Source organism: Cyanistes caeruleus, chromosome 8 (genome assembly GCF_971803275.1).
Source record: "Cyanistes caeruleus chromosome 8, bCyaCae1.hap1.1, whole genome shotgun sequence".
In the NCBI taxonomy this organism is placed as follows: domain Eukaryota; kingdom Metazoa; phylum Chordata; class Aves; order Passeriformes; family Paridae; genus Cyanistes; species Cyanistes caeruleus.
The window spans coordinates 10697923-10717830 of NC_141708.1; the positions used below are offsets into that span (position 1 = coordinate 10697923).

A 19908-nucleotide genomic window follows, 5' to 3' on the forward strand; every position below is an offset into this window, starting at 1 on the left:
TGCACAGGAGGTCTTGAGTCCAACACAAGTAACTGCAAGATGACATGCAGTGAGTGCAAACAGCATTCTTCTTGAACAGAAGGTTTGCAAGCAAGAAAAGAGCTGGTCAAGGACATGAGCATGAATTGTAGGCAGATACAGCAGCCCATGTCAATTACCATTTCTTTCTGGTTAATTAATTAAGTTATGGAGGGGATTCTTTTTTTATTTTTAATCTTAAAATTCCCATCTCCTCTCGCTGTCTTGTATGGGTTGCTTTTTGTGCTTTACCTCATTAGTAGATTTTAATGGGAACCAAGCAGAAAGATGTCTTTGTGTGCCTGCTCTGTCTCTGGCCTAATTAACAATGGTGAATTAGCATTGGAGCTTGAAAGGATATTTCTGGCTTCTGAAGCTAAATTTTCTGAAAGACTTTTATAAAATGTTAGTTCCATTTTGAAGAAACCACCAATTTGCAGCTGGGGTCCTAATGGGTTCTTAACAAACACAGAGGACTTTTTTTTGGCCTTTTCATTCTTGATGTAGCCTGTCTTAAATGAGATTGAAGCTGAAATGTATCAAATGGTCTTATGGATTCTGTATGAGGTCTAACATCAGAAGACAAATGCATTCCCAGAAACTAAGCAGGGATTGTCAAAAGGGAAAAAGGAAAGTGCAAAGTCAGATTTTGTAGGTGGAACTGTTCAAAGGGATAACTTGGCTAATTTCACAACTGTGGTCTTTGATTCCTCAATCCATCAGGCCTGTTTGTAGTGGATTGATTGGGTTCATATAAAAAGACTGCAGCTCAAACCCCGCCCTTTAGTGCCTCACCTTCCCTACGCTGCTGCTCCTGCTCACAGCACTGGAAGCTTGCAGGACAATGGGGACCACACCAGGGATCTTAGTTCTGACACAGGAGACTTGTGGTCTGACTCAAAATTTTCAGTCACATTTTAAGATAGGTTGCTTTGAAACTTCCTGCCCAAGAAAGAGAAATTACTCTGTAAATTCAGATCAGATTTAAATAGGTATTATTTGAAAGAGCCCTTAGCAACAGAGTTGCATTTTAGGATGGTTATTGTAAAAGCCAAAAAAAAGTTGTTATTTACAGCCAATTCAGACCATCTGTAGAAACACTGTTTGCTTTAAAGTTATTGTTTCCTTTAGCCCACACTGATTTTTTTGTCCACCGTCTCAAAGAGATAACTGGAGAGCCAGGGAAAATGTGCTAGAATTAAATTACAATGTGTTCCAGAGAACAGGAATTGGAGCAATATATTCATGTTATTTGACCCAAAGAAAGATGCTTTGTCACGATCTCGGAATATCTTCAAAGTCTGAAGAGCTGCATTTGGCTTGGAAGGAGCTACAGCAGAGCTGTGGCTGTCTAGGTGGCTGCTATCAAAGCAAAATAGTCACTTTAATGAAAAATGCACAGAGAGTTATGTTATTCAAGGAATTGGAACATACAGCTTCCTTTATGCCCAAATTCTCTTTTATCTCCTTCAGCTAAGAAAGAGGGGCCAAATATGGTAAGCAGTACTAAGTGACTTCTGTAATTGAAGATGGAAATATTGAGCTTTTTGTCTCTGTGTGTCACTCTTCCTGGCTGGAGGCATGTGACAGCAGGCAGCCTTGGCAGGTGATGCTGCTGCTCAGGCAGGATGGCCTACAGCAAATCAAACTAAAATATTATTCTTGTTGACACTGACAGCCTTGTAGCTACTTTGATTAAAAGCCTAAATAAACTCGAAACTCTGTTCCATTCAAGCAGATGCGTGCATATGTGCATACAGGTTGTGTTAACCCTGTAAATAGTCTTTATGGAGACCTGGTAATTGTTGCAGTGATGTTGGTCTGTGGGTTGATGCTGCCTGTTCTGTACCACAGCACCACAATGTGGGCTTTGTCACACACTGTAATGTCACTCATGATAATCACCTTAAATGTACACAGGGTACATTTACTCCAGTTTAGACCAATGCACTGGGCACATTTGAGAGTACTGAAGCAAGTCAAGCAATTTCTGTTTTAAAAAGACCTGTCTTAACTGGTATTGGGTCGAATAGTGATGGGATGGGTGCATATGGTACCTCTCTTTTAAATTCATCACTTCCTTTCAACCTCAGGATGCATATCCTGATGGAAGAAGCAATAACAAAAAATAAAGAAGATCCTTAAATACAGACCCTAAAAGGTCTGACAGCCTCAGTAATTTCACAGAAGGCAAAGGCAAGAGCCAGCATCTTCACAGATATTTCATAGAATATTCTGAGCTGGAAGGGACCCACAAGGATCATCAACTCCAACTCTTGAGTGAGTGATCCATATTTTGTGGGAGATTGATCCCACAAACTTGCTGTTAGCCCCATGCTCTGACCAACTGAGCAGCTGGCAGAATAAAACAGGCATTACACATCCCTACTGCTACTTAACTTGCCAGGAAAAAATGTTCCCTGACCAAATGCAAAAAGGGCAATTGTTTAGTAATTTAGAAAGCCTTGGCTTTTAGTTGTTTGAGGAGACACCTGATCAAACTCATGCTACTTTTGTCTTTGAAAAGGCAAAAGGGACAGAAAGTAGAACTGCGTATTAATGTACTTCCAGTATGTTCTGGAACAGAGAGAAAAAAAATCAGGCTTTCAGTAGAGAAATGCAAGTGGAGCCCCTGAAGGTGATAGCTGTTGGAGAAAGGTGCCTTGCTTAAATTCCTGCCCTCTTCCATCTCTGTAAGGAGCTTGTGCTATACCCAGATCAAGGCTGTCTTTTTGTATTATTCCTATCCACCCCCCAAAGAAATTAATCCCCACCCTTAAAAAAAAAATAAATATAATATGATATGCTGATTAATTTGAATTTTCCTGGTGTGGAAATGAATTCCTGATGCTGCTCCAAGAACTGTTTCATGCCCATATACTAATCCTTTTCCATCAAAGCTGTGCATCATTGCTGAATCTGTTGAAGGCCATATTAAGAGGAAAAGTTAATTTATCCCCAAAGGCACACAGTCGTAATGCTATATATTTTTATTTTCTGCATTATGTGTATTATGACAATTCAGTCTCAATCACTGCTTTCCTAGGCTTAAATTCCTTCAGGCTTACTGGAATCTTCTTTAGACTTCCATCTTACAGCATGCTCTGATCAAATACAGGAAGTATCTAGTGAATAAATAATTTGCTTCTTCAGCATTTGTGAAATTGCCTTTAGTCTTCTCTGCTGTTGATCAAGGTATCTTTTTATCCCTCTCTCCCAGTTTTTACAAAACTATTGAATGAAATGGTAAGGTAATGAAAAAGTACATTCACCACTAAAAATGAGTTTTACTTATAACTTCCATCTATGTTTAAATGGAGAGCCTGCCCATGTGTGCCCATATGCAGAAATTAACACTTGAGATTAGAGCTGTGCTAGCCAACGTTGCCTGAAGCACACTGGGAACACCTGCTGATGCAGATCTACCAGCAGATTGAACCAGGGTGACAGTCTGAGATGAGGAGCCACAGACAAACAGCTGTGGCTGTAACTCCTACTGGCACAGCTGGAGCTGAGAGGGGATGTCTGTTCACAGACAAAATTAGGACTCAGTGGGACTTACATTACTTTTCCTATTGCCTCAGGAATTAAGCCAATCTGTTCCTTCACAAAATGAGCCCATCTTCTGGGACATGATTTTCTCCAAGAAGAAAATCTTTACTTTTCAGGAAGAAAGTAAATCAAGTGCATGTTCATCCACTCTGTATTCAGATCTGGATCTGGATGAACAAGAAACTGTTTTGAATCTTAACTCCATGGTGAATCCACTTTCAAATTTATAGAGCAAATTTCTTCATTATATAGCTTTTTTATTTTTACATTACAAGGCTTCATCCAGAAGTATTAATCCTCACTAAAAAGCCACCAGACACTGAATCTTCAGAAACTATTATTAGCAGAAGGGAGAAATAGCATCAGCTTGCGAAGAGTATATTTTCTGATAAAGTTCTCAGTTTTGCATATAGAAAGTCCTGGCTGAGATTCATGGAAGCAGAATAACTTTGGGATATCTGCCCAAAACAGACTGAGCAGCTGAGTCTTCTGGGAATCACCTGGTGCTAAGAAATCTTCATTTCTTTTCCTACCTCCACAGATTTTTATAGCACCAAAGAACTCAGGATGCCTGTGCTGGGCAGATAGAGCCTGGGAATTTCATTATAACAATCTCTCTCTCAGTGGCTTTTTCCATTGTAATGGAAGATAAAATAAAATGGGTAATAATTTCTCCAGCCATTGAAAGATGGGATCAGGTTCAATAGTTCCTGTTTTTTCTTCACTTATGCAATCTTTTCATTGCTTCTTGCTTGCCGTAACACAGAGAAGGAACAGAGTAAAACAAAACCTCACTCATAATGCTAGTGATCTAATTACATTTCTGTTCTTAATATCTAGTGAAGATTAGGGTTATGTTTTTCTGTTTTATTTCCTGAGGTATCTGTTTAGTAGAGTGGTCCAGGTCCAGTGGCTCCAACCCACATTGTCATTAGAAACAGTAGGTAACAGCAGATGTTCCCTCATTAGTTCCTACTTGTATCAGGTCCTGAGCATATTTGGCTTCTGAATGCTGGGCAAGAAGCAGATGTTTCAGATGATCTTCTTTTTTTAAACCCCTACATTTGTAATATCTGTGATTCCATACTCATGAGTGGAATCACTCAGATGCTATATGGAAAAAAAACCTCCAACAAATAAACAATCCTCCCTGTTCCCCAGACAAAATGTTCACTAAAATGAAGGTGTTGGTAAGGGGAGTGAAAGTGCTGCTGTATAATGCTGTAGTGCCAATGTAAATGTTCAATTAACACCTCATCAGTTAATTACTGCTTTGAAAACTGGCAGAAGAGAGCTGGTGTAAAATATTCCTGGATGGAATTACCTGCTTACAGTGCCCATGGACAATACAATAGTAAAATGCAGCAGTATTGTCCGCTGAGTTCCCGGTTAAACTCCAGCCTAAATACATCCCTTGCTCCTCCCCAGTTCCTTTGGTGCCATTGGAAATGGCAGCACAGAGCTCCCTCGAGTAAGCTGCCTCTCTTTTCTTTCCCCAGGACATGCATGTTATCAGCACAGATGAGAATCAGGTGTTTGCAGCTGTGCAAGAGTGGAACCAGAACGACACGTACAATCTGTACATCTCCGACACCCGAGGGGTCTACTTCACCCTGGCCTTGGAAAACGTCAAGAGCAGTCAAGGGCTGGAGGGGAATGTGATGATTGACCTCTATGAGGTATGTCATAACTCCAAACATCTCGTTGCTATCTCAGGAGCTCACGTGATGCCAGTACCGTTTCCTCCTTGCACGTCAGTCTCGTAAAATGCCTGTGAACAGCAAAGCCAACAAATGACTAAACACAGGGTTTTACCCTTTTACAGTTTACTGCTGTATTCACCAGCAGGTTCTCAGGTGAGCCAAAGAGCTCATGGCTCTTTGATGCATAGAAAAAAGTGGTGGAATAGTTAATTCATTTGCTAAGAGGAACTCTGTCAGCCAAAATCCTGCTTGGACCTGTGTTGGCTCTATGGCTCTGACAGCTCCCAACAGTCTCAGTGGTATCATCTCCAACTTTTGTTGCATTTCTGGCAATCTAATCTCTTGTTTTAGAAGTTAAGGAGAGTCTGCAGTTTTCAGCTCTCCTTGTCACCTTTCTCAGCTTGGACTATTCTGGGAATTTAAGCCATTATTGGTATTCCCTCTTGGGCTATCCTGTGAGCATGGAAACTCTCGTACCTCACTTTGATGCCCTCTTTACCCTGAGCCTTTCTCTGAACAAGTGTGCTTTGTTTAAGCTCACTGTAAAAAGCCCAATTTGCATTGTCTCCTATGACAACTGATCCTAAGATCAGACTTCTAGTGTGCCCTTGTCCATCTCTTGGTCTGCTGCCCGTTTTCCTTCTGGAGACAAGCACTCAGCTGAGGAGAAATTCAATCCTCAGCTGTTGTCCTGAGGGTCAGGTTTTGTTTTCAGGTCTCCTCCAGGGTATTTTCTGACCATTTAGAATAAAGGTTATCAAGTAGGTCTGAGTACCTTTGAAGATGCTTCCCGTATTTCCCTGTCACTGTCCCAGTATTAGCTCTGCTCTGCAGTTTTCCTTCAGCTGCCCTCTGCTTGAGAACCACATTGAATTGTCCAGAGAGCCCAAGAGTTATGCTGAGTTATCCAGAGTTATACATCTGTGCAGATGGACACTGCCATTTCAGTCATTTGGACATTTTTTACCATTAATCTCTCCACAGTGCTGGCAGCCCATGGAAAAACTGTTGCCTCTTATTACTGTCAGCTGGGGAAGCAGCTTTACTGCATTATGTAAAGGTGTCCTACATCCCAAGGGGTAAAGAAAATCTTTTGTTTAGTTTATTTGTCTGACACCACACAGTAACCTGGACTGAAAGTGATGGAATCAGACTTACAGCATCGTATCTACTGATTGTCTAGATAGAAGGAATATTGGCTGACATGGAACCTGGCACAAACCTTCCTTTCAGTTTGATGTTCTTGCTGGAAGGGAAGAGAGAGCCAGCCAGCATGGTTCTCTGAGTCAGATTGTTACAGTGGTCTAGGGGAAAATGGAGAGGAAGGCAAGAGAAGGAAAAGAAGCCATAGATAAATTAAAAGTAGGTGGAGAGATAGCCAAACGAGTCCTTCTCTGGTGGCAGCAGTATACTTAAAAAAGCATGGTCATTAAAGAACATGCCAGAAAAAGGCCTGTTTAATGTGCAGGTGTCTGTCTCTCAGGTGTTAGAAGTAAATTCTTCTGGTTGCATTGCAGTGAACGTGTTTGTGTATTTGTGTATTCCTAAATGGATTCTAAATCAAAGATAAATCTGCTCAGTGCTGCTAAGCAGGGAATTGCATTAGGTGCATGGACAAAATAAAAATTCTTTCATGGTATCTCCTTAAGTTCACAAAAAGATTGTCTTACTTACCACCTCCTAAAGTGAGGGGAAAGCTAAATCACTTACCACTGTGTCTAAGTACCCTCTCTAGTTCCTGTGTCTGCCCAGTGATGTGATAAGGCTCTGTTGGAAGGGTCCACAGCAAGACAGTCCTGCCTGTGACAATCCATGACTGAAGTGATAACAGACTGTGAGGAGGTGTGTCTATAGCTATGGTATATATCACTCTGGAACTTACTTTTTTTCTAGCAGCATGTATGTTGGCTGAGAAGTATGTTTGATGTATGAAGGTGGTGATGGGGAGTGAAAAATGTCTCTAGAGTTGTGTGTTCAAGTGTCTTGTATGGATCTTTCTGAAGCTGTAGAGCAGCTTTAGTATCTGCACACAGTGCATTCAGGGTGGTGAGGATTCTGCAGCTCCTGTGTGGGAGCTTTCCTCTCTGACCACTGGTGGTCATGCATGTGCTTGCCTGGGTCTTTCTCTGTGATGATTGTGTGAGCAGCAGGGCTGAACAGCTCCCTGTGTGTGTCAGGTTGTGTATAAGCAATTGGTCTGTCTCTTCTGGGAATACACAAGCATGTGTGTGCAGCCTTCTTTTAAGATAAAGCTGTCCAAGACTGACAGAATAGCTTTGCTTCCTCATGAAAGTATTCTGAGTCCCAGCCCATGACTAGAATCATAAAAAGAAAAAAATTTCAGGATTTCAGAACAGTTTTATTGCCTGATATATAAAGTGCTCTTTAATCATTTATGGCCAGCGTTTCACAGGGACTATATAATAGAACAATTTTGGGACAGCAACAAAGCGAAGTACAACTGCAGCTATAGGCTCAAGCCCCTGGTAGTAAAGGCAGAACTATGTTATTTTTCCATCCCTGTCTATTCATGCAATATCACTGTGAGACAGGAGTACCATTGTCTTTTCAGGGTGCCTTTCTACTACAACAAAAAAATCTTGAATGCTTACTTGGGTGGGATCAAACAATCCAGATGGGAAATTGAAAAGGTTATCTTTTTTTTGCTTATATCAACAATGAATTAGTTAACTGTAATTTAAAGACTATTGCCCTTTATGGCAAGCCATGTCAAAGTCTTTATGAACTTCAGATGAAATTCAGGAAGGTGCTATTTGAATGACTGAGTACATCACTGTGCTGGACCAAAGCACTGTGCACAAGTAGTCTCACAGCACATGATTAAACGTGCAATAAGGTCCTGCTCACTGGTAGCTGTAGCACCCAAATCCAGCCACATAATTAAATGGGTTGAGCTGGAAAAAGCTCTGAATCTGCTGTGTAACTGTTTGCTATGCCATGTCGTTTAATCTCTGTGAATAAAAACTTCTAATGAATGATTCTCTCTGCTAATTCTACATCATAAGCAGAGGTGAGGTGGATGACTGAACAGACTTGCTGGAAACCAAAAAGTTTCTCACTTTCCCCCTCCTTCTCCTGATTTCACTTCCCTTTTTATTGCGGCACTCAGATTGCAGAATGACAGCCTAACAAATTCATTCGCAAGCTGCAGCAGCTATTGGGCTATTGATTTTCAGTGTGCTGAGAAGATGGGAACATTCTGCAGTGTGAGTTGTGGTTTGAGGTTCACTATTTTTTTTCCTCCTCACTGAGATACTTTTAGGCTTGGTTCCAATGTGAATCTGTTAGCATCATGTCTCCACAAAATCCTCCTGCAGGTCTGGATTTAAACTGTTGGGTAAAACACCGGGAAAAAGGGAAAAGGATGAAGACCTCATTGCCAGCTCTGTAACTAGCATTCTGTGTGGCCTTGCTCGAGTCACCAGTGCTTTGGTTTCCTCAAAACACAAAACCATAAGAAAAATACCTCTGGCCCCAAATTACCCTGTTGAAACACTGATAATTATGAAACACATTGAGATCCTTAGATAAAATGTCTGAAGAGAAGGCTGGATGAGAACATTGAACAGCAAGTTTTTGTGTGTGTGTTGCTGTTTTCTTCACAAGGGCAAAATTGCTGCTGTTTCCTGCTGCTGCTGTGCAAGAGAAAAATAATTGCCTGTACACGTTTCATCTTTCAGGGGGAAGGATGCCTACACAGTTGAGAGGTTGTCACTTTACAGATAATGCCACTGACATCTTGCCATGTTCCCATGATGATTCTGAAATGCAATATTTCTTTCCCATTTGTCATCTTTGCACCTGTGATGGCTTTATCTTTTCCCCAGCACCCCAGCTTGCCTTTGATGTACATTGGCAATTCTGGCCCTGACACTGACCACGCTGACAGAGCCATCACAGCCCTGGTGGGTTTGACAGAGAAAAAGGGACATGCACAGAACCTGCATGGACTTGATCTATTTTTCAGCCATGTCAATTTTTCCTAGGTAGCAGGGATAAAGGGAATGTTCTTGGCTAACAAGAAGATTGACAACCAAGTGAAAACTTTCATCACCTACAATAAAGGGAGAGACTGGAGTTTGTTGCAGGCTCCGCACACGGATCTGAGAGGAAATCCCATTCAGTGTCTCCTAGTAAGTACCTGAGGGGGGAACTTGGGGGAATCTTGTTCTACCAGGTAGCACCACAAAGAGTGGTGTTACCCCTCTCCATGCAGTGTAGCTCTTGGAGTGCGGTGCTTCAGGCTTGGGCTGCCAGGGGTTATTGCATTGTAATTTAGGTTAATTTAATTTAATTTCTGGAACAAATGTAAGCATTGTGGATCAGCTGCCTTCTGCAGAAAGGCTGAGTCCCCTGGAAGAGCAGGGGAAGCTGGAGGCTGTGTCTGGCAGTGGGTTCTCTGGACACTAGATGGGAGGCGAGAGCTGCTGTAGCTCAGAGCTCAGACACAGTAGCTGGAAACAGGCTCGAAAGAAATGAGAGCTCAGAGCAGCTTTCAGGCTGCTCTGTTGGCATTAATATTTATTAACGTTCATCATTTTCTCTTTGAGCTCAGAAGTGAGAATCGACACATTCATCCAAATATATGTACAGCTTTGTGTTGGTGTAAATTGTATCTATCTCTGTACTTATTGATACAGACCCACATATAGCTAAGTCTTTAATCATCATTATATGCAAACACTTTCCAAGAGGGTAAGTGAAATATAAGTAATGTGAATAGAATTGGAGATCTCTATAAAATTAGAGATCTTAAACTGATTTTGACATATTTTTCAGCTGATACAATCTATTCACAGCAGTAGGATTATACTCAGAACCTCTGTATTTGGGTTTCTCAATAGCTTTCATATTATACTAATTCTAATATGGTTCCAGGCAGAATCAGGGACACTATTTAGATTGCTGCTGTCCTGTACTTGCATGTTGTTTTCCATCTAAAAAAAGAAAAAAGTTTCTCATTTTGAGGCATTAGAATCTGAATCAGCATTATATTTTGTAGCTGAATGCTACACTAATCTCTTAACTGAATGTCATGCACTATTGCAAGAGCAAAGAATAAGTATTTGAAGCTGTTCAAATAATTGATTTTTTGATTGAGCCAAAATGCAAGCCCTTCATTTTCTGTCCAGTTTGGAAAAAATAAATAGGAAAGACTGGGTGACTAAATTTTTTTGGGTTTGTTTTATTCTTTCGAATTTTTAAAAATTGTGACTCAGTGACTTTTTAATTAGATGTTTCTATGAGGTGAAAACCGAAAAAGATGACGTGCAAAAAACTTTGCAGGCATAAAGCAATTCAGTTCTTTGGAAGGGACTGTGTGCCTTTGTGTTTCAAGTAGATTGTATAATCTAGTTTTAACTTAAGTGAACATATTCAGTAAAAAAAAGGACATCTTGACCTTCTCAAATTATAACCAGTTTTATCAGAAACTCAAGACTTTTATTATGTGATATGATAGTATAATATTCTAGGGGACTGGCAAGGCAGAAGAACAAAAAAAAGCACGTAGGCAAGTAAAATAATAAGAGTAGACTTTTTTTTTTTAGTCTGTAAATTTGAAGTTAGAGTTCTGAGAGGTCTTTTTTGGTATTTTTGTGCACTGATCATGCAAAGTCTGACTTGCCCTTCTGGTTATAAGTGAGCCAGTGATGCTGCTCTGTGTGGCACTTACAGAACAGTTTGCAGGAATTGGGTATTTTATATACAAGCCACTGTGGCTGCCCATTATATAAGGAATCAATCATATATTTGTGTGTGAAACACAAAAGGACAGTTCTTATGGGGGGAGAGAGACTTAGGGCTCCCTTTAAGCCTTCCCATCCCTCCTGTATCTGCTACTATATCCGTGGGCACCAGAGGATACAATAAACTTCATTTAAATTTAGACCAAATACACCTGAACAAGCTGGATTCCCTCGAGGGTGATAAATTTGAAGAAGCCAGACAAAGGATCAAGAGGAGGAGCAGAAGTATGGACACTTGTAGGGGCACAGTAAGAACTGACCTAGAGAATCTCTGGGGATTGCACTTACATCTCTGGAGCTCCACTGTGCATAAACCACTATTTAAACATTATTTTGTTTTCATTTTGCTCTCTATGCAACTGTGTACTTGCTCTGAGAATTAGTTCCACCTTTGCAAGCTCAGTGGATGTTTGTCATGCTGTTTACATTTCTTAAGTGCTCTGTGACTTGAGCTGGAGTGCAGGAATTGTTCTGTCGTTTCAGGGTGCTAAGGGACAAATCCTCAATAACTTTAACCTTGTATCTCAGTCTGTCCTTTCAGGAGAATGGAAAGTATTTTATCAGTTCTGCCCTGTGGTAAAGCCAGAATATTTAGCTATGTTTATTTTTCCTCTTCCCCTATCATTGGGTACAAGAGGCCTCTTTCATTGTCTAAGCACTTCTCCATGTTTAGGTTTTCACCAGCTTTTGGAATGGCAGAGGAGCAGGAAACCCCAGCTGAGCATGCAGAGTCTCAGGTGGTCAACTTGCAAATTGGAAAGAAAGCAAATAGCTGAAATCTGAACTAAACAAACTTGTTAGGTTTTTACAGGAACAGGCAGTCTGCCTGCCATAGAAAGGGAGGGATGGAAGTACAGAAAATGTACCAAACCACGAAGTGAAATAGCAGTTCTGCAAGAGAGACAAGCTATTTAAAAATCCCATCTGAGATTCACACTTAATGGTGGGGAATATGAAGGCAGAAATGGAATGAAAGCATTCTAGAAATTATAGAGAATAAACCACAGGGTTGAGAGTGGTAGGGAAGTTTTTTAAGCAAAAGCACTCTAAATTTACATTCCTGGATATAAATCAGAGATCCATAAGGGTTTTTTGCTGGGGGAAAATGTGGAGAAAAGGCATTTTCCCCTGCTCTGAGGCAATTCTGTTCCTTGTCAGTGTGACATAGTTGAGCATTTAAACACTTCACAAGCTCCACTCACCTCTTTAGCCACTCCTGCATCACTAGTTTTACCTCCTTATGTCAACTGCTCCTTTTCCTTCTAGACATAAGTGTTCCTGACACGATCCTGCTTTTCCTTATGGCACAGATAAGTGAATCCTTCTTAGTCCCTCGTACGTGTAGTTCAGCTCCCATCCTTGCTGCAGATACCAGTGCTTCCCCACTGCTGGTTTTCAGTGTAATTGTCTCTAGCAGTAGCCCAGGACTCAGCAATGATGCATGTTCCAGCTCACTGGCAAATGGGATCTGCCATTTCCCATTTCTGACAGTACAGTCCCCAGCCTGCGAGTGCAGTGCTGTGTGCTCTGTGCACCTGGTCTGCAGACCTAAACTAGGTGAGAATTAAAACAGAGGGACATAGCAGATAAGTTGTTGGCTAAGGAGGTTAGGAAGGAATCTGGTTGAAGCACAGGGCGAGTCAGACAAAACCATCCCTCTACTGCCTCAAGGTGATTTTTCAAAGGGACTCTGAATTTCTTTGCATTTTTTGTGAGACAATTCTAAATAATGAGGAAGGAGGAAAACAATGAAATTCCATCTAATCCCAGGATTTTGTTTTTCTTGTTTATACCACTTGTATTCTAAGATGAGTATACTTAATCTTCAAGGAATAGCTGCCAAGGTATTTTATTCCAAAGATGCTAGTTTAGTTTGGTACTTACCATGTGTTTTGAAGTGGTTAACTGTGGAGCAGTTCTGCTTGGGAGAGTTAATCAATTAGCTTTCACATATGGACTTGTGGTTCAAACATAGGGCTGAATGTCAGAAGAATCTTGATTCAATTTTTGGGTCTATCTCCAATTTCCTATGTGACCTTGGGCAAGTCATATATTTTCTCCGTGCCTCGCTTCCCCAGACATCTGTTTATTCCCCCCCACATTTTGTTTGTCTTTTCCATAGGAATTTATAAGGGTTTCAGGACAAAGACCCTTTTCTCATAAAGGGGGACATTTATGCCATCTGCTACAGAGTATTTTAAGCTCCTAAGTGAGGTGTTTTGAATATCTCTCTTGGAAGTGTTTCTCTCTTTTCATCGCTCCTTGCTATTGCAGGTGAGCAAAGAACTCTCACTACCCCTGGGTCTGGGGATGGTGACCAGGATCATCTCTGTGTTATAATATTTTCTCCCACTTCTGATGAGGCACAGCCACTAATAGCTGGTTTGTATTGTGTCCTGCCATTGGAGACAGTTCAGGTGGGCTTTGCAGAACAGCCAAAAGTGGGTTTGTGGATATTTATGAGAAATTTTACTAAAGACTGATGAGCTTCCTGCGGGGGGAGCACGAGTGCTGACTTGAAAATATTATGAAGCAAGTACTGAACTCCAGCCTAATTGTAAAAACTGTGGCAGTGAGCAGAGCAATGGGCTATATCATGCTTTATCTTCTATCTAGAGTTTAAATGCTCCATGCTGTGGTTGCCTTTCCCTTGGTGGCCGTGCAGCAGTTGGCACAGATGGGAACTAGGCAATGACAGGGAAACCCAAACCTGTGATTCTGGTCATAATAATGATTTTAGTAGTCTGTTGGTAACAGCAAAAAGGAAAGAGACAGCTGATGAAAATTCTGAAACCCAGTGAGATGTCTGTATGTGAATTAAGCTATGGGAGCTGGAGGAGGAACACAAAAGCACCAGCAGAACACAAAACAGCTGGAAAAATATCTGTGGATGAACTGTAGAGATGGAGAAGGCATACAGGGGAATGAGGAAGAGAATTCTAACACAGTCAGGATGTGGGGTGGCCATGGGCAGTAACTTCACATGTTTGGCTAAGAGTGGAAAGGTTAGTTTTCACACCATACCCAGTTGTCACTAGAGACTCTAAGCATTACTGCACTCCAGTAAGAAGTCATGCCACTAAAAAAACCATCTGTCTGCTTAGACAGATGGCCTGGCTTTTAATATTGGAGAGATACATTCCATTTCTATATGCTATATCTGTGAAATGAGATAAATTTGAAAGGAAACCTCTGGTAGCACAAAGATTGAATCTTAACAAGGTCTCATCTGAGTTGAGAATTGGCTGAGTTGCCATTAGGTTCTGTCTTCAAAATGCTGAAGTTGGCTTGGAGTATGTTAGTTTTAAAAATATGTTTTCTATTTAGTCTTCTCACAACCTATCAAAATGTAAAAGGAAAGAGTTCATGCTCTTGCAGTGCTTTTCCACTTCCTGCCTTCATGTCAGCTCAATTTGTTTTCCACTCCCTCCCGGTGCCCCGGGCTGCTCCAGCGGCTGCGCTCGCAAGGCTGTCATTTGGAGTTAGGCTGCTCAGTACATTCCACTTGGCAGCTTGTGCTCCCTGCTGCACAGCCCACATCCCCTTCTCCCATCTCACACAAGGGAGAGCTCCTATCTCTCCTCACCACCCTCATTTGCCTTTGCCAAAAGAACCCTGCCTTTCTCCACAGGGGAATTGTCATTTCAGTCACATTCACCTGCATTCAGATATTGAGACTCATATTCAGCACTGGGATGGGATGGGTTCGTGGTCTTCCTCCAGTGACCTATGGGACGAGGTCTCCTACAGAGGAGGCCTGCCAGACTCCTGGGGCTGCAGATCTAGCCTTTAGGCAGCTGGTATTATTCAGGAAAACCTGCCTCCTTTGAGCCTGAAGGTCCCTCTGCACAGCCCCTCTTCCTCTTACAGAGCTGGGCAAGCTGAAGCAAGGGCTTTGCTCCAGTTCTATTCTTGTGTGATGTCCACCTTGATTACGTCAGTTTGCTTCAGGTTTTGTAGCCAGTATTTTTCCCCTGCTCCTCCCTTAGCATGTTTCATGAAGGGCTCTTCATGAGGTTTGAAAGAAAAAAAAATTTGGAAATAGAACAAGTGAAGGAAATGGTATTCAGAAAGTTTCAGAAATTATCACATTACAAGATTTGGAGGGAATTGTAATGGCAGCTTTGCAAATCTTCCTGTCTGTCTTACCTTCTTGCTCAGCTGATTTATTCTGTACCACTTATATCTTACCTGAGTATCTAGCATACAAAATCAATAGTAAATAGGTAAGGTTTCCATGGATGTATTTTTATTGAAATCTTAAAGGTCACATCCAGATGGGTAACGAAGCTTTGCTTTAAACTTGAAACTAACACTTTCCAGTTGTGGTACTTCTTTGTATTTGTTTCAGTGCATTTCAGAACAGTCACATCTCAAAAAGATTTAAGAAATGGTATTATTTGGTAGTGTAAGTAAATGGTAAGAGTTAAGAAATAAGTTTTTTTTTTTTTCTTGGCTAATTATGCTTCAGCATCACACCAGTGAGGTTAAATTGCTGCTTGTTTCAGACATAGCTTGGGTAGTGCTGCTCAGTCATTTCATATCTGCATCAATCTGCACGATTGCTTCTCAAAGAGCAGGAGCCAGGAGAGGCAGGTACTCCTTACCATCACCTGCCCCTTCAAGCCTGGTCCCCTCCTTTGAGGAACAGCCTCAAAGTTCTGGTCCTTGGAGGAGGGTTTCAGCCTGGTGCATCAGTTTCCCACTGGGAATGGGTTGTGTCCGAAAAGGATGGCAAAGTGGCTGTGCCCATCTAAGGGTTACTGAACACAGTGATTATGAGGAAATACAGAAAGATGCTGTATGTTTCTAAGCCTGTAGAAACAGGAGAATACATTGTTGTGCCTGCTTTTTACTTTTATTTCTCCTTTCTCTATAGCCCTATTGCTCTCTTCACCTTCACTTGAAGGTCTCGGACAACCCCTATACCTCAGGAAACATTGCCAGCCGAGACACTGCCCCCAGTATTATTGTAGCTTCAGGTATGAAACATTGAACAATTGCCTGTGTTTGACAGCAAATCTGCACAAACTCTGTTGTTTGTGGAGGGTGTTGGGTGGCTGTGGGGTGTCACACCACCAGGATTGGGAAAGGAGGCAGGCTGTCAAATGAAAATGCTTATGGGCCTTCAGCATGTCATATGCTTTTTATGGAAACTGGCCTTCGAGATGGAGGAGATCATGTCTGTGATCTCCTGTCCCACTCCTGTGAGCATAAGATCAAATCAGGACGTTTCCTTTGCATGTGGAGGTGTGTAGAGTTGTATATATTGGGTCTTTTATATATGTATTTTCAAACTGAGACTCCTTCCCTCTCATTTTTTCTCCCAACCCCAGAAATTCTACAACTGCAAAATAAATAAATACATTTATTCCCCTGATTTGCTCATTCTGCTCTTTCTGAGAGGGCTCCTTCACTAACCAGTGCTCATCTTACAGGTAATATAGGCACTGAACTATCAGACAATGACATCAGCATGTTTGTTACTTCTGATGCTGGGAACACTTGGAGGCAGGTAAATAACACAGAATCACTGGTTTAAATAAGAATCATAGGAAATGTCCTAAAAGTAGATTCAGTCTGTCACTTTTTGTTTCATTTGGTTCACGGTATTTTTTTTGCAAACCTTTTATAAAAGAGTAAACTTCCCTTCTCAAAGGTACAAAGATGTTCAAAGAAAAAGACTGAATATGCTGTTAGACTTCATAGAGCAGAAAATTATTTTTATTATTCTACTCAGACTTTGACTTCAGTTTAACCCCATAGCAAAGAGAACAGAATAAATTATGAATAAAAAAGGGAAAGTGTTGCCTTTTACTGTTGTACATCCCTTATGCCAACCAAACCATTTTTCTGTTTGTCCATGACTATACTTACCCAAAAATGAAAAGTTGCACTGGTCTACTTTTTCTCACTTCAGCTGAGACTCATTCACCTAAGCTGAACTGTCCAAAGTTCATTGTCCATGTAAATGGATTATTTTGCCTGGCTCTTAAGCTAATGCAGAAAAATACAAAATTCAGTTTGCCTTGTTCCAAAGCTGCCTACCTCTCCATTAATTGTGGAAAGAGACTGGATGATGAAATTATATCTAGTTCCTAATACTTAATGGAGTCTCACCTGTTAAGAAATACCCTCTAATGTGTTTATCTTCAGATCAGGAAATTCTGCTATTCCTATTTTATAAATGGGATATCAAATCATTCTCAGACTGACAAATGCTGCTGTGTAGACTATAGAGCAGATGTTTGCAGAAAGTTAATACAAAAAAAGACACAGGGAGAGAAAATCTTTCCCTATATTTGAAAATCCAAGAACCTAATTATTTTGCAGTGTTTGATCAGCTTCATTTTTCTGTCTAAATCAATTATTTGAGATGGGGCCAGACATGTTCAAACACATGAAATTCTTCTTTAAACAAAAATTTTTCATCAAAAGGAGGGAAACTGTTGATCCTTGAAAAGAAATAATATTTCTAACTTTCTATCAAGGAAGGGAAGATTGAATTTTCCATGGACCTGGAAAAACTGTGGGAACAAACCTCCAAGCAATAAAAAACCGAGTCCAGAAATTATATCTATAATTTCCTCTACTTCATAATTTTCTTAGCACATAACTGTCCTGTGCATGATCCTACTTAATGAACTGTGACATTTTCTTGATGCTAAGGATAATAGGTTTAAATAAACAGGTTTTTTTGTTTTGTTTTTTCCTTTTTCTCAGATCTTTGAGGAAGAGCACAGTGTTCTGTACCTGGATCAAGGTGGAGTACTCGTTGCCATGAAACACACATCTCTGCCTATCAGACACCTGTGGTAATGACTCCATTTGTGCTAAATGTCTGCTGTCCCTCTTTTCAGATGCCAGGAAGCAGGCAGTTAGTATGCATCCAGTCTTCTGCAGCTATAATCTAGAAAGTATTAGTTAAGATACTGGTAAATATTAAATCAGGTAGAGCTAAGAAATCCTGGAAATTATGGTAGTTTACATAATTTTGGCTTGGCCAGGTCTGAGATATCATCAGTGTAATTCCACAACACTCCTGATTTACCACAGCTTGGCTTCTTGCATTTGATTGTTTATAAAATATATATATCTATATATCTATATATCTATATATCTATATATCTATATATATATATCTATATATATATATATATATATCTATATATATACATATATATATACATCTATAATGTGGTTTATGCCCTTGTCTCTCATTTAATTACCAAAATAGTCCTGATTTCCAAAATTAATGATGAACTTGCCTTCTGTGTGGCAGGCAGCACTTATGAACCAGAATTTTGTTGAATAGATTCAGGGTTCTGTAAGTGATAGTATAAAATTGTCCTTTCCAGTTAGCACTCCTGAGTGAGGAGGTAGAGTGTAGCTCTGTGCTGTTTTGTATTATTTACTTCCACCACAGTTAGTGTCATATCAGAATCTGGAACACCCAGACCCAGATCTTAAGAAATGATGAGTGGTTTCAGGCTTTCACTTACATTCCCCACAGGGGGACTGCTGGTCTGAAGAAACTGTCATCCTCTAGAAAACTAACCTCAAAATGTTTTATATTGCGGACTCAAAAAAGAGATATTCAAAATAACTTGTTTATTTTTCAAAAAATCTTACGCTTAGGCTACATTTTGCCCTTTGAGCATCAATCTTTAACATAACTGCTAGTTCCTAATACTTAAATATTGGCCATGGTTAGTGGTATGATGCCAGACAAGCTTGATCAATGCTTTAATTTATAATGCTTTCTCAAGAAAATAATTATGTAAAGGACTGAAAAATCAAAATTCAATAAGAGAAGCTGTTTGCCACTTCTCCATAGCAGCTGTAGGGGACTAGAGATTCCCCTTGAGTAGACTTGGAGAGTGAGGAAAGAAGACACAAATTCTGCTTTCTCCTCTAGGTTAAGTTTTGATGAAGGGAGATCTTGGAGCAAGTACAGTTTCACATCCCTCCCACTGTTTGTGGATGGAGTTTTAGGGGAACCTGGAGAGGAAACCCTCATCATGACGTAAGTGAGCATGCCATAATGATGCTGTGGAGGTGAACAGCACAACACAATGTGTGCACTGTATTTTGCAACAGTGGCATTTCTGGTTGGGGACCAAACCAAGGATGATCTGAAGCCAAGAGTGTGCAGTCTTCTGTTGCTAAATCGTCAGTTTATTTGTGATACGACTGAGGGATTGGAAGCATGGCTCCGTGCAAGATGCAAACACATTTATCACTTAACTTCTCAGCAGGAAACCTGACTCCTCAAATTGAATGTGATATAAAGCAGAGTTACTGTTGACAGATTAATATTTGAAAGGAAAATAGTGAGGTATTTTTATAACTGTGTTTTTGCTGCTACATTCTTTTTTTTAATGAGACACAGGTAAGTGAGGACCTTCTTTTGTAAAAATGAATGACAAAATTTTGCCTGGAGGCTGACTCATGAAAAATTATGTTTAGTTTCAATGTGGTATGCAGAGTTCTGCATGATGATAAATCTGGACTCACTATGCCAGAAACTGTGATATTTTATCTGAGATCAGATTTGTAAAAACAGGAAGTTCTGACAGACCTGTAATGTGCACAATATGTGGCTTGGAAACTAACCTGAGCTAATAAAGATGTATGAAGAATGTTCCATCAGGTTCTGATTTTCATTTGCATGGAAGGCAAATTGCTCCTGAAGGCCTTACTGTCTCCAGCACCACATCAAGCCTTCTCTTGACTCTTCAAGCTGAGTCATTTTGGATATTGTCATAAGTGGGAGAGTCTTAGTGAATGGAATAAAAGCTACATGCAATTTTGCAGTTTCTGATGGGGTTATAGATATTTATCAGGCTAAGTTTCACTTTCACTTT

The 19908-nt window shown here is 40.5% G+C and overlaps 1 protein-coding gene across 2 annotated transcripts in view; it reads left to right on the forward strand.

Moving 5' to 3' along the window:
• The window catches only part of SORCS1 (sortilin related VPS10 domain containing receptor 1), a 262302-nt gene that overhangs the window by 194540 nt on the left and 47854 nt on the right, over positions 1-19908 (forward strand). For both annotated transcript variants that reach the window (XM_023929827.2, XM_023929828.2), the window contains exons 9-14: positions 5070-5249; positions 9281-9427; positions 15921-16023; positions 16480-16556; positions 17765-17856; positions 18960-19067. In XM_023929827.2, coding sequence (XP_023785595.2) covers positions 5070-5249; positions 9281-9427; positions 15921-16023; positions 16480-16556; positions 17765-17856; positions 18960-19067 — 707 coding nt within the window. The remainder of the gene's footprint in view (positions 1-5069; positions 5250-9280; positions 9428-15920; positions 16024-16479; positions 16557-17764; positions 17857-18959; positions 19068-19908) is intronic.